The following is a 13,667-nucleotide window of genomic DNA, read 5'->3' on the forward strand; positions in this document are numbered from 1 at the left end:
AAAAATATGCACCTTGTTCCTAGATGTTGGGGCGTCATGATGAGTATTTTTTTGTATTTTACACGCAGATATTGGTTTATGTACTAACAATAAACGCTGAAAATCATCAAAAACTCACATGTAACAATACCTGAAATTTGGGTCATGAGTATGAAGACAATATTTTGTGGTCTAAAAACTTCAATAACTTTTGCAATTCTGCTCCAAATAACTCGATTTTTGGTTCATTCAAAAGCTGAACTATTCTCCTTCACACTTCATAATATTAGTAAGGTGCTATCTAGTCATTTAAACACTCTACATATGTTCAAACAGTTCTGCATGAATAGCTCTGTAGGATCTTTTTTAGACCAGCTACAGATGTGATGTCTCAATGAAAAATGTAGAGGAAAGGCTCACCTTTTTAATGCACTTCAAATCGAGTGATTTGATTCAGAACTGCAAAAGTTATTGATGTTTGAAGATTCCAAAATCCTGTCTTCAAAGTCAAGGGCCAAATTTCAGGTATTGTTACACGTGAATTTTTGATGATTTTCAGTGTTTATTGTTAGTACATTAACCAGTATCTGTGTGTAAAATACAAAAAAATACTCGTCATGACGCCCCAACATCTAGGAACAAGGTGCATATTTTTTCAGATTTTTAGCTCTCTTCCTGTTGCCTCAGGACTTTTCTATGTCAGTAGTTTTCTTTACCGCCCGGTAAAGATGACATTTTGTGTAGTGTAAATTGTATTATCAGGGTGAGAAGTATAGCCTACTACATAGGCTCTGCCAATTGATTCTTGCAGTGGAATGTTTGGTACTGATTTACAAATCTCTCAGACTCTTTCCCGTTGATCTTTGTGTAGGAATCTCATTGCTACATCCAAGAAGAATTGTTAGCTAAAGTGTGACTGGATTCATAAACAGTGGTGAGAATATTCAATCAAAACATGAGAAGAAAATATGATATTCAAAAACTCAACTGCCGTTTTAATATAATCACAAGCAATACAATCAGGATTAACAGCAATTTTTTTCATTAAATTTAAAAACCAATCCCTAAACCCTAAAACCTTTTCAGCCAATTCTTTTACTTCAACTTCTCTTCTTCTCGATTTCTTCTTCAATTCTTGAAACTTCATTTATAATTTTACTTGAATTTGCACAACTCCACATTAAACCTGACCGTAAAATTAATTGCTACTTCTACCACCTAATTTGCAAGGAAAGAAATAAGCCTTTTGATGATAGTAAAAGAAGACAGAGACTTAGATTAAAGTGACAGCTTTACCTTTGTTTCTTCTGGTTAATTTAATTGAGCACAATTAGCCATTCCAAAAATAATATCAACAGCAACTTGTCTCTTAAAAGACCCATCTACCAGAATTCTATCACCATCTTCATCTTCATCATTATTGATACCAAGTAAGAAATCATAAAGATCTCTAGTTCTAAAAAAGTAAAAAACTTGACACAATTCGAAACTAAATCAATCAATTTCATCCATTTCAAAACCAAAAGTTTCTAAATCAACCATTTAATCTTCTTAATTAAAAGTTAAATTTATGTGATTTGTAAATATTGATATATTCAAAGTTTGATTTTTATTATGTGATAATGATTTAGAGAGATTATTTGTATATGATATTATACTTATTGTTCTTTGATATGCTTGTTTGAGATATTTATTAATTGAACAAAAACCAAAAGATGTCCATCAATAAAAAGAAGAAAATTGGAAGAGAATATCAAAGTCAAAAAAAGTTTCACCATTTACAGATACTATACATAGTTCAAGATAAAGACTCAAAGATAAGAGTTTATGTCTTCTTAAAATTTCAAATAATTCAATTGAATCATGGGAATATTTAGCAAAAAATTGAGGTAACACTTCAATCATCACTCTAATAATTTCAATCTTATCAGAATTTTCAATCAATTCAATTAAATTCAATTCAATTGTTCATCCTCTCCTTCTTCATCTTCTTTGGTCATCATTCCTTCTTTTTGTTTTGCCTTTTGTGTCAATTTTTGTTTTGGCTTCTTCAATTTTTCTTTTTTGATTGAAAGTTCTTCTTCTGTAAGTATTTCACTTGATTCATTGCAGTTGGAACAGGGGTTTTGGGGAATCAGAGCCAGCCTAGGGTAGATCTATAAGCAGAAGTTCAAGAGAGTTTTTCAGCAGTGGTCTTCTTCTAAAACAATCCATTGATCTCAATGGTAAACAGCTAGTTGATGATTTTTGAAGAAATCATTCCCCCTGATCTATGTTCTTTACCTCGTCTAGGTTTTTACCTTTTGTACATGTATTTTGTGATGGTCCAAAATCATTATCAACAAATTAGTTTATACAATTCTTATTGCTCCTGGTTCTTTATACAATTTTTTTGTTTGATTTTTCTCAAAAATGTTTGTACAAGTGGTTGCATTATTGTAGTGTGCCACCCCTTGGATCTCCCCTTTTCCACATGCTGTGATTGCACAAGTCAGACCCTCCAGGGCCGTCTTACGTTAGCTTTGGAAAACAAACCTCTTGCACCCTAGCACAGATCTTCTCAACAGGCTGAACCTACTCCCTTAAAGTAACTAAAGAGATCTCAAGTAGAACATTTTCTTCATTTTCAGTTAATTTACATCCTTCTTCAACTGATTTAAATTCTTCATTTCCTTCCTCTTCTTTGTCAGGTCTCATCAATGATCAATGTCAATTTTTATTTGGAATTAAGGTTTGAACATTGTTTGTTGTATTTGTGATAACAGTAGAACGGTCCAATAACAAGTAATCCAACATCAATTGCCATCCACATATCACATCAATTTCATCCCATGGACTTTCAATTGCTAAAGCAGACCTACTCTTCTCAGGGAATTTCAACAGGGACTCAATACCTATTATCTATTTGTTCCTACCTTCATCATCCGTAGCTTCTTTATCTTCCTCTTTATCTTTGGGTTTGGTTTGTAGACTTGGAACTCAAATAATCTTCTTGATCTTTATGTCCTGTAATTGGAATATCTCTATCCTTTCCAAACTTAATCAACAGAGTGGTCAATGTCAAACTGTTTTCAACCTGTTCATTTTCCGTACTACTATCAACATTTTGGCTTCCTTAGTTTTCTTATTATATTTCAAAGTATTAGTTCCAATTTTAAAACTTATAGAATCATAAACCTCATTTAATTTTTTTTTGAAAAGTTTACTAATTGATTGCCTTACTCAACTTTCCTCATCAAGATCAATTTCATTAATTGGTTTCTTTGTAAACTTTTTAAAATTCCTCTATGCAAATCTAAAATTGTTAAGATTTCTATTGCTGAACATCTTGTATTGATTTCAGGTTCTCCTATTGCAATTTATTAAAATGTTGATTTAAATTGGGTAGTAAAATGTTGCATTGGTCCTAGATTATCTTCTGTTGAGTATAAATTCTTCAGAGCTTTCATGACTTCAAATCTAGCTTCTTTGTTCTGATCCAAACACAAAAACCAGGTTTTAGACTCAAAGAAGATGAAATGATGTGGTAGAGGGATGAGAAAGAATCTTACAGTATCACTCAAGACCAAACCCAAATACCTCAAATAATGATCACTTAAAAGTGATCAGGAATTTGGTTCATCCATTGACCTAAAGCTTGAACGCATTTGATTCAGATCTTGGGATCTGAATCTCGATATTGATGAACAAGAACCCTGTGCAATAAAGTCAACTTTGTCAATCTCATTCTTCTTAAGAGCAAAGAAAATTGACTAACTCAGCAAAGAGATCATGTATACGATTCTCAAGACTCTCTTTCTGATCACTAACTAAACTATTCCTTTTTGCCCATTCATTTAATCTTTCATCACTTCCAGATCAATTATTATGATGATTTTTACTTTCAAAATCTGATACCTTTTTATTCAATTGAATGAATTCCACAACAACTTGAATCAAAATATCAATAAATGAGCTCATCAAACCAAACAAACAAAGAAACGTGGAAGTATGTCTAATAGATCTTAAAGAAGAAGTTGTCATACTAACTAAATATGTTTGTAATAAATTCATCAAATTGGTTTGATATAAAATTAGATTTTGATGTGATAAATTGGTCAATGTTTTAAAGATTGAATAAATTATTTTCAAAGCTTTCCTTCGTGGTGAGTTTCAGTTTGAATGATTTATTATTTTTGAATTAATGAGAGGATATGCATGATTAGGTATCTAGTTTGATCGGATGAGGCGTGTTGTGATTTCTAATGAAAAGAAAAGTTTTAAATCAGGAGAAAAAGAATGACAGACTTCCAAAGTTCAATAGATTGAGCTTTATTTGACATCTGCGCTTCTGTATTTTTTTTCAAAAAAAAGTAATCAATCATTAGTTTACACCAAAACAAGCAAGAGAGAAAATCAACATAAACAAAAAGAAAAGCTCGCGTTTTTTAGATTTGATTTTTTCTTTTACAATCTTATTTATATGTTTTTCAAAAACTTCAATATATGGGTGACACTTATCATGCAAGGTGATCAGATCTGCTCGCATGAACTTCTCTCGGTCACCAAATCGCACCAATGGGCATGCTTGATAGTTAGGAAATCACCACAGGACTCTCAAAGTCCCTGGATCATGATCGCTGTCGGCTATATTCTTCATGGAATTCAATTTGATGAGTGGCTTAGTTGTGTCACAGAACGTTGGCGTTTTGTAAGTGATTATATACGGAATTTCCATTGATATTGAGGAAAAGTCTCAGCATGAAATTGATGACGACAATTTTTGGGCCAACAAACCTATCAAATAGATAGAACGACGTATGTTCAATAAATCACCACTTAAGAGTTCTGCGATGATTGCGCAACAGTCAAACAAAAGTTACATACAAGTTAGGCATGATTGTCGAAGAAGTACACATATAACTGTACCTCGCCCTCTGACATTTCATGGGAGGTCAAGATGAATGAAGGCGTTTAGAAGCTTGCGACTGCTTTCTTCTTAGCCTCGGCACTTGACGCATGATGTGTGCCCGAAATCGCCAGCATGTTCACGGTGAGTGATAAGTATGTAGCTGGCATAAAGGCTAGAAACCCACGGAACAGATCAAGACCAGATGTGTCAAGGACACTTTCAAACCATGTCTTGAGCCCCCACCCCTTAAGATATCAAGAAAGTTAACGATCCCTTTCCTCTGTTCATCGGTTAATTTCAAAGCTTCTCCATCTGATACCCAACAATGAATACCTCTTCTACCAGAACAAACCCATGAGAGATGTTGAAATCCGAAATCTTCTCGTAATGATAAATCTAGAACTTGTACAGTGATGGTAATGAATTTCTAACACTTTAAACAAATTCTTGCTCGAAAAACAGCTTCGAATGTCATCATAATTGGTTATATCGATATCAAAGACTAATTCTCTTAAGATCGGTTTAAAAGCTGCTTTAGAGACCAGTTATCGATCTTTGGGCTGAGCCGTATAAGCAGGTCCAATTTCGAATCTCGTAGGGTTTGATCTGATGACATCCTTCTGTAATTTGACATGACTTGCATAAGAGTTATATCTTCGGTAAGCTTCATTTTGAAGGGTGACAGCAAACTCTTGATGTGTAAAGGCGTAGTTTGGTACTATTGAAGATTGACTCATCTTTTCATGAGTTCATGTTTTTTTGGTCAAAGATCACACTTGTTTTTCATTGAATACATCGTTGAGATACCATGATCTTGATTCAACCATAAGAAGAGTTGCTTCCAAGGAAAAAGTCATCGATAGTTTGACATCACTTGAGGTTTGTAAATTGTTAGATTGGTGATTTGTGTTGTACTGATTAGATCCATAATAAATTGGGGCGGGGTTATGGGTTTGGGGGTAACTGGTGAAGTTTTGGTTCCACGGGACAAAAGGTCTAGAGTGGTAAGTATCACTTCGTGTACCATTAGAGTGACCTCGATTATTGACGTGGACATCAATTGCTATGTCCTCCTCGGTAACGATTTCCACCTCCCCTTCAACCTCTACCGCCTCGTTGGTTTCTCGAAGGCCCGGCTTGTGAAGTTACGTTTTCAAAAGTAGATTGAGAAGAAAAGGAAGGAGTTGCAGCTATCAAGTGAGTGGATGTGCTTTTTACTTGAACCCCATTTGGTATATTAAGACCGTCCCATGAGTTGTTTTCTGGGTGGATCTGACCGTCAACCGGGCTCATGTTTTGGCGTGCTTTGCCTATCGCATATGGATTAGATTAGCCCAAGGATCATTGTAAGCCGTAAGAACACGATGCCTGTGACAAAGAAATCTCATGAATCGAATCGAATGTTTATGTTAGAATAAACAAGTTGGTTTTCGTCTGATGAGTACTTTGAAGGCCAGACAAAGTTTGCGATCGCGTTTCCGGATCCAATGGAGCATTCTCCACATCAATGTCGTCATCGAATAAATGATCCAATGCCGGTCCTTCATCTAATTTTGATTGACTTTCTTCTTTCTTTTCCATCTTTTCATGAAGCCCAACACCACGATCTTTGTGATAATGTTTCGTTATGAATCAAAGCAAATTTTTATGTTAGAATAAACAAGTTTGTTTTTGTCAAATGAGTAGTTGAAGACAAAACAGAAAATGCAATCACGTTTCCGGATCCAATGGAGCATTCTTCATATCAATGTCATCATCAAATAAATGATCCAATGGAGGTCCTTCAGCTACCTTCAATTGACTATCTTCTTTCTTTTCTATCTTTTCATCCAAGCCTGAGTTTCCTATCGGTGGGGCAATTACATCTTCCTTGATTGGCTGTTTGAGAGGATCAGACAAAGAATCTGTTTCGGTTTGTTCCATTTTGTTTGAATGATTGTTGAGTAAGTTATGATGAATGTGAGACATCTTGATCCAATCTTCTAGAGTAGGTTCAATAGCTGCGCTACCATTATGGATGAAATCTAATCAAATGGTTAGATCATCTAGAGCTCACAGTGGTTTGACAGGCCATGAAGAGAGGTGGCGTTGGGACCAGCTGAGCCTAAGGGGGTCGGAGTCTTAGTGTACAGCTTGTCTTAGGGGTTTAATCCAGTTTCGCCGAGAAACTGGGTTGTGCCTTTAGTGTTATGATTTACATTTTTCTGGAGACATACAAGGTATACTACCTTTGCTAAAAAGGTTGACCGGGTCGACCGCGAAGGAGAAGAGAAGAGATGCCAAATTTGGCCGCAGCCTGCTGCGCAGCGCATCCAAATTCAAATTTCGCTCGATCCAAAAAATGATCGAGTTGTCAAAACACTCATTGTGACCGTCTTACGGCAACTAATGAGATTAGTTACAATCAGTATTTAGCTGAATACATTGAGATCGTTCAAACAGCCGACCTGCGACTCATCTTTGATGATCGTAAACTCATCGTTGGACTCCTTATCTAAGCTTTCTTGGTGCAACGGTAAGGTGTGAGAACCTTGTCATCGCGGTGCACAGCTCGGCGCGTGTTCGAGTCGCCTTGATATTTTTGAACTTGTGTGGGTTGACCTCATGATACAAAGAAAGCAGAAGTCTTTAAAAACTTTTTTTTTCCTTACCCACCAAAAGCTCAAAGAGGGTCATTATGGAACAATGATGGCACTGACACATCTCTGAGATGTACTTCTCAATTTTGTTCCAAATTTCAGCAAAAATGCTACACCCTGGGGATTGAACCCACAAGCAACTACAACCATTGTTGATATTGAGCAATGCGCCACCTACTACTGTATACTGCTAGTCCACAGCGCTTTTCATTTCCTCGAATCAGCAAGATATAGATGAAATCGGAACAAGTCGCATAAGCCAGCTGTTGGCGCGACTTTGTCATAATCTAAATCAACTGAATATCGGTCGTGACCAATCTTGGTATCTATCATAACCACCAGGTCACGTTGAGTGTTCTGACAACCCGATTGTTTTTTGGATCGAGCGAAATTTGAATTTGGATGCGCTGCGCAGCAGGCGCTGCGGCCAAATTTGGCATCTCTTCTCTTCTCCTTCGCGGTCGACCCGGTCAACCTTTTTAGCAAAGGTAGTATTCAAAAATTGTTATATAGAGGTAACTTGGAAAATGAAAGATCATTACATTTAACCACAAAGGCACTTCAAATACAAAACTCTGGCAAAAATACACAAGCGAAGTTTTGCAATCAGCCTAATACATACCCATCCGCAGACATCTTATGTTGCCGTGATTCTCAATTAGCGTGCAAATTGTCCTCTCATAGTGAGTTCACCCGTCGGTGATGCCAATCAACTACTACCACAATCACACTTTTGTTTGCAAATCTCATGATCTCCTTCACACAGGTTAACAAGTAGGCAATATGATATCCCATCAACGACTGAATAATGTTTTTCAAGGCAACACCCACCACAGCCCATCATCAACTGCCTATCGTTTCATTCTTGGTTATCAAATCTCCAAACATGTATAATCAACAATCAATCCACCGGACTTATAATTTATTCATAACACCTCACATAAGTCTCCTACCCAGGCGGGCACACCTAATCATGATGAATTTCACCGTGTCCTATGCCACTGAACAAACATCATTCAATGTCCGTAGGAATCATATCATATCATACAATCATACAGGTTGAGAGCAAACTTGGTTTGCCCAAAACCTGATTAAACTCCCTGCTTCTCACGCAAAAGTGGCTTATCAACCAAAACAAATCAATCCAAATGGGATCACACATTAATCCAATCCAACCACTTCATCATCATCATCAACTCCAAACCATCGATCACTCAGAGAACTTTCATTAACATTTCAAACATAAACATCAACTTCAATATGGATAACTCTTCTAGATCTTCTTAAGTGATTTAGATATAGAATTTGATTCAAATAAATATACAAAGGATTTATCACAAAAACTTATAAGTTCATTTGATTCTGGGTTTATGGGATTTTAATGGATACTCAAAGATGATCTATCGGAGAAAAATTTAATAAAAAAGAAGCATGATAATTTAGATGAACCATTTGATGATGATTTGGATTCAGCAGAAGACAATGACGTTGATGATGAAACTGCTCAGTGAGTGATTTCCCAACAAATAATTTTTAATCGGTTTTTTGGTTCGTTTTTTACATATTGTCTTGGCTCATTTTTTCATTTTACTGGGACTTGTATGGCTCCAAGAATCTCATTAGCTTCATCAAATTGCCAATCAATACCCAGTGACAAATTCATCAAAACAACCAAAACCACGACTATTTGATCCAGAAGAAAGATTAAAACCAGAATACATTTCATCTAGATCAGTTTAATAAGGAGTTACCCGTATGCTTAAATAACTCTTTAGATGGTGTGCTGAAGATTTTCTTGCAATTATGGAAAGGACAATCAACTACATTTATAACCGGAACGATGGTCTTTTTTTACAGCCTTCAATTCTTTCAGGTCTTTGTTTATTTCTTTTTTTCATTTGTTATCTATTCCCAATATCCATATCCAAACAAAAACTGATTTTTTCGTTTTCTTTTCTTTTCTTTTGAAAAGATGCTTTAATTCTTGCTTCTGAATCTCAAACAAATTCAATCAATTCCATACTTGAATATAGGAAATCTTCAACTCCTCAAAGCTTATCGGTTTCTACTAATTCTAATACTTCTCATCTTCGAATCAGATTAGAATGTAATAAGTGATAGACAATTAGAAAGAACTGGTAGTTTACGTCGGGCAGTTTCAAATGTATTGATTAGAGTAAGTTTTCTTTCTAACAGAAAGTTGAATCGAACGACTGATGTAAATATTGATGCCAGTTTGGTTTTCTTTTTAGACAGCTTTTGTGATTGTACCTCGCGATTTAGATTTCCAGTCTAATTCAAATGAAACCAAATCGATTTCCATCATTGTGATTCTCAATTTAGTTTAAAATCTATCGATCAAGACGTCACGTTTCAATACTACTCACATCCGATTAGCATTGAAGCACTCTTACACAAGTTCAGTCCTTATTTGACTCATAATACAAGGTTGAACACCAAACGTTATAGTCATTTGACCGGTACATGGCACCCTTCAACCAACCGGAATCTATCTGTTACATGGCCAAGGGCTTTCCATAACGTTCTAACTTTTGTTTTCTCAATTTACTTCGTTTCTAGGCTGTTCGACAGCATTTTTGGGTATTAGCTTTCCGGCAGTCGTTACACACCTCGAGAAAGTCAATACAGCAGTATCAAAGCAATCGATCCAATACATATCTTCGTCCTCAGTGCTCGCGCCGAATCCTGAAATGGTTGAATGAGATGATTGTATTTAATGTGATGTTTACACCTTTTTCATAAAGATTGGATTGTCAACCAGTTGCGATAGATACAAACTTGCAATTGGTGAGGTCTTTAAGGTGTTTGAGTTAAGATTGTGAGATTAAACTGATAAACAGTTCTCTCAAAAAACACCCATCCTTCTTTCTCATCTGTTCAACTTCAAGCACTTGGTCTCAACAAACTCATCAACTCCTTTGGATCACTAATCCTCAAATAGAATGTCTTATGTTACATCACCATCAATCTTGATTATGAAAAAATCATCAAATCATTCAATCATCATCAACACCAGGACCAAAAACTTCCACATGAGTTTTGATCATCACAGCTTCCATCAAGTGAAAACTCACCAAATCAATCAAATTTCAACAATGGAAAACTAAAAATAGACTTAACCACTTCAAACTTAACGGGAACATCTTAATCACATTGAGCAAGACTGTATCATGAAAAACCGGAGTTCAATCTCGAGTATAAAATTCAACTCCAAGAAATCAAATAAACCATTAAAACATCAAAAAGTGAAAAAGAGCTTTTCGAAAGATTAAAACCAAATTTAGAATTAAAAACCGTAGATCACTGTTTGTGTATTGCATTATTTGAATTACTTGATGGACATGGGGGTCTGAATTGTCTGAATATTTGCAATCTGATGTATATGATATGATTCAAAGTTTTAATCCAATAAAAATTCTTTTTTACAAGTAGATCAGCACTTAATCACTTCAACACCAAAAGCAAGATCAGTAGGAACAATAGCTTTACTCAACACATTACCAACCACAATGATTTCAAAAATTCATCTATTTGATCCATCACCATTAATGTTACTTGCAATAGCGCATGTAGGTGATACATTAGCATTACTTTGTCAGACTTTAACAGGAAAAGTCTTACCAATTACTGAAACTCACCATCCTGAATCTAGAGTTGAATTTGCAAGATTAAGAAAGATGTGGTTTAAATGATTCTAGATTTGAAAAACTAGGCGTAACTGGTGAACCTGATATTGTTGAAAAAGTATTAAAAGGTAAAAAACCCTTCAAAATCCAATCTTTTTCATTTGTGTCAAAATCTTGAACCTGATGAATTTTTTTTGGATGACAATGTCTTTTTGATTAAATTTTCAATTTAGGTGATGAATAGGCATTTATAGTAATAGTATCAGATGGTGTTTCAGAATTCATGTCAAATCAAGAAAGTATGATTGGTGTTGTACTGAAATCAACACAAAAGCACAGAATTAATTATATATTTTGCTGAAAAACAGAGGGTAAATATAACAATCCAATCCTCTCATATAGCAAAGGCTGATCCTTTCTCTTTTTTGGTGGGTTTCTTTTATAGTTGTGTTAATATGTCAGCCATTGTTGTTCCATTTGCTGAATGGGGTAAAGTTGGAGGAATTGATTTGGTGGCTAATAGATGTAAGTTTAGATCAAAAAAAACAAATCACAGTGAACATCAGCAAAGGATGTGATTACAAATAGATCAAGATGACATATACTTCAGCTTCAGCATATCAGAATTATGTTGAAAGACCAACAGCTAACTTATAGGAATCATTGAAGTTCACATAATTACATCAATTGCTTCAAGTCAACTGCACAGCATTTTTCAATGAATCAACCAGTTTATTTTCATTTGCATCAAGTATGATGGATCATAAATAACAATTGCATATTAAACTTTTCAATCAAATCTTTATATGTTACTCTTCAACTTGGTTGTTTCACTTTATCTCCATTAGCAGCTTCTAGAAGCAATAATGAACTCACTGATTGTCATTTAAAAATAATACAATGAAACAATCACAGAAGCACATGAGTTTGCAATTCAAATTTGAAGAGAATCTATTATGTCATGACTTGGATTTTGGCCAAGTGACTCTTTGATTGACTTTTGGTTTTTAAGTTGTTCATCAAGAGATTCAAAAAGCCTTTCTAGAAACTCCATAAGTTTCAAAACATCTAAAACAGGTACCAATAAGTTTGAGTCTTCTTCTGACTTGATTTTAGGCTACTCTGCATGGCGTTATCTTTCTTTGCAACTTTTTTCATCTCTTTTGTTCACCTTTGTGATTGCAAACTGATTGATTTATTGATTTGTACATAGGGACATTGGCCTGTAATCAGATGACCAGTGCGGCGCCTGCCGCCCCAAATGGCTAGTGATTTTATAATCCAATGATTTGTGATCAAATCCCAAATTTATGTGATGTCTTGTCCTCATATCTCACCTAAGAGAAGTAGATCAATTGTGTGAGCAGTATGAATATACATACTGTGTTCCTCCATTTTTGACCCCGGAAAAATTTGGCTGGAGTGGTGGCTGGAGTGGTGGCTGGAGTGGATGGTAGATAATTTGAAGTCAGCTGGCACAGACAAAAGTCAGATAAGTGTAAGTTTGCTGACTGGCCACTACCAAAGTGTAAGATTTGGGCCATTTCAGTTTTATTTCTTTCTGAACCATTTTCAACCTTGATTCATTATTCAGGAAACCAGGAGGTTCAAATGTATCTGGGTTCTCAGAGTTCAGGAGCTTACTGTTATGACCTGTCACGTGTGTTACATGTAGTTGTAGAGTCCGCTATTAGTTTTGCTACGAGTGCAGACTTTGCCTTTCCTCACTTAGCAATCTATTATACTTACAAGATCACCTGTGACTCATCTCTTGCATCTCTCTTAGAGCTACAACACTTACTTGATGGCTGCAGGAACAGTTAACAGAGTTTGGCCTGTCTTGATAGTTTGTTAATCTTGCAAAGTATAATCCTGAGAGGTAACACACATATCTGAGGGAGAAATTTCAGTGAGAATCAAGAGCTAACTTAATACTGTTAGATAATTTCTTACTGAAAGAAAAGATAAGATAATATCTCATAGCCATGTCAATAAGGCCCATGTGAGATAAAAATCTTTGTGTTCTTTATCAGATACAAAGCCTGCAAGTCCATTAATTGACATGAGCAGGTCTTGTATCTTATTAAGACAATCAACTTTGGCATGCGGCTTGGCTTGCCACTCTGGATAACTACAACCAAGAAGGAAATGAACCATAGCAGACATGGTTGGAGATGCCACAGATGTTGTGCTTCCACACTAAGAGCATCCACAATCGTCGGGTTAGCTTGCCGGAATAGCTAACTATTTAGCTCACCAATTTTGAAAATTCCACAATGGTCAAATTTTTACCGATTGTTAGTTGGCTTTGCAACAAAAAAACAGTAGGCTGGGACAAAGTTATCCCAGCCTACCGACACTGTAGCTAACTCCATGCCCTTGAAAACACCACACCACACTCGTCCACATCCTTCTACACCACCAACTGCATACTGAAATCTGCTTTGATTCTTCACTCAACACTTGATTGCACCTTATTTTCGTTTCATCTTCAAGTACAATCACCCCTAC

General features: G+C 35.6%; 3 protein-coding genes across 3 annotated transcripts; 1 reads left to right on the plus strand and 2 right to left on the minus strand.

The window, feature by feature from the left end:
- Positions 1-4,932: 4,932 nt before the first annotated feature.
- MELLADRAFT_91279 (uncharacterized protein) lies at positions 4,933-5,348 on the minus strand (the record flags this gene model as incomplete). Its single annotated transcript, XM_007414207.1, has 3 exons — positions 4,933-5,042; positions 5,096-5,266; positions 5,312-5,348. The coding sequence occupies 3 exons, from the start codon at positions 5,346-5,348 to the stop codon at positions 4,933-4,935; spliced, it is 318 nt and encodes a 105-aa protein (XP_007414269.1).
- A 67-nt stretch (positions 5,349-5,415) lies between these two features.
- Positions 5,416-6,163, minus strand: MELLADRAFT_91280 (uncharacterized protein; the record flags this gene model as incomplete). Its single annotated transcript, XM_007414206.1, has 3 exons — positions 5,416-5,602; positions 5,645-6,006; positions 6,089-6,163. 3 exons carry the CDS (start codon positions 6,161-6,163, stop codon positions 5,416-5,418), a joined length of 624 nt encoding a protein of 207 aa, XP_007414268.1.
- A 4,876-nt stretch (positions 6,164-11,039) lies between these two features.
- MELLADRAFT_110044 (uncharacterized protein) lies at positions 11,040-11,501 on the plus strand (the record flags this gene model as incomplete). Its single annotated transcript, XM_007414095.1, is given in 3 exon segments — positions 11,040-11,209; positions 11,229-11,284; positions 11,401-11,501. The coding sequence occupies 3 exon segments, from the start codon at positions 11,040-11,042 to the stop codon at positions 11,499-11,501; spliced, it is 327 nt and encodes a 108-aa protein (XP_007414157.1).
- Between the last annotated feature and the right edge of the window lie 2,166 nt (positions 11,502-13,667).

The sequence above is a fragment of the Melampsora larici-populina genome, assembly GCF_000204055.1.
Source record: "Melampsora larici-populina 98AG31 unplaced genomic scaffold MELLAscaffold_41, whole genome shotgun sequence".
Taxonomy (NCBI): Eukaryota; Fungi; Basidiomycota; class Pucciniomycetes; order Pucciniales; family Melampsoraceae; genus Melampsora; species Melampsora laricis-populina.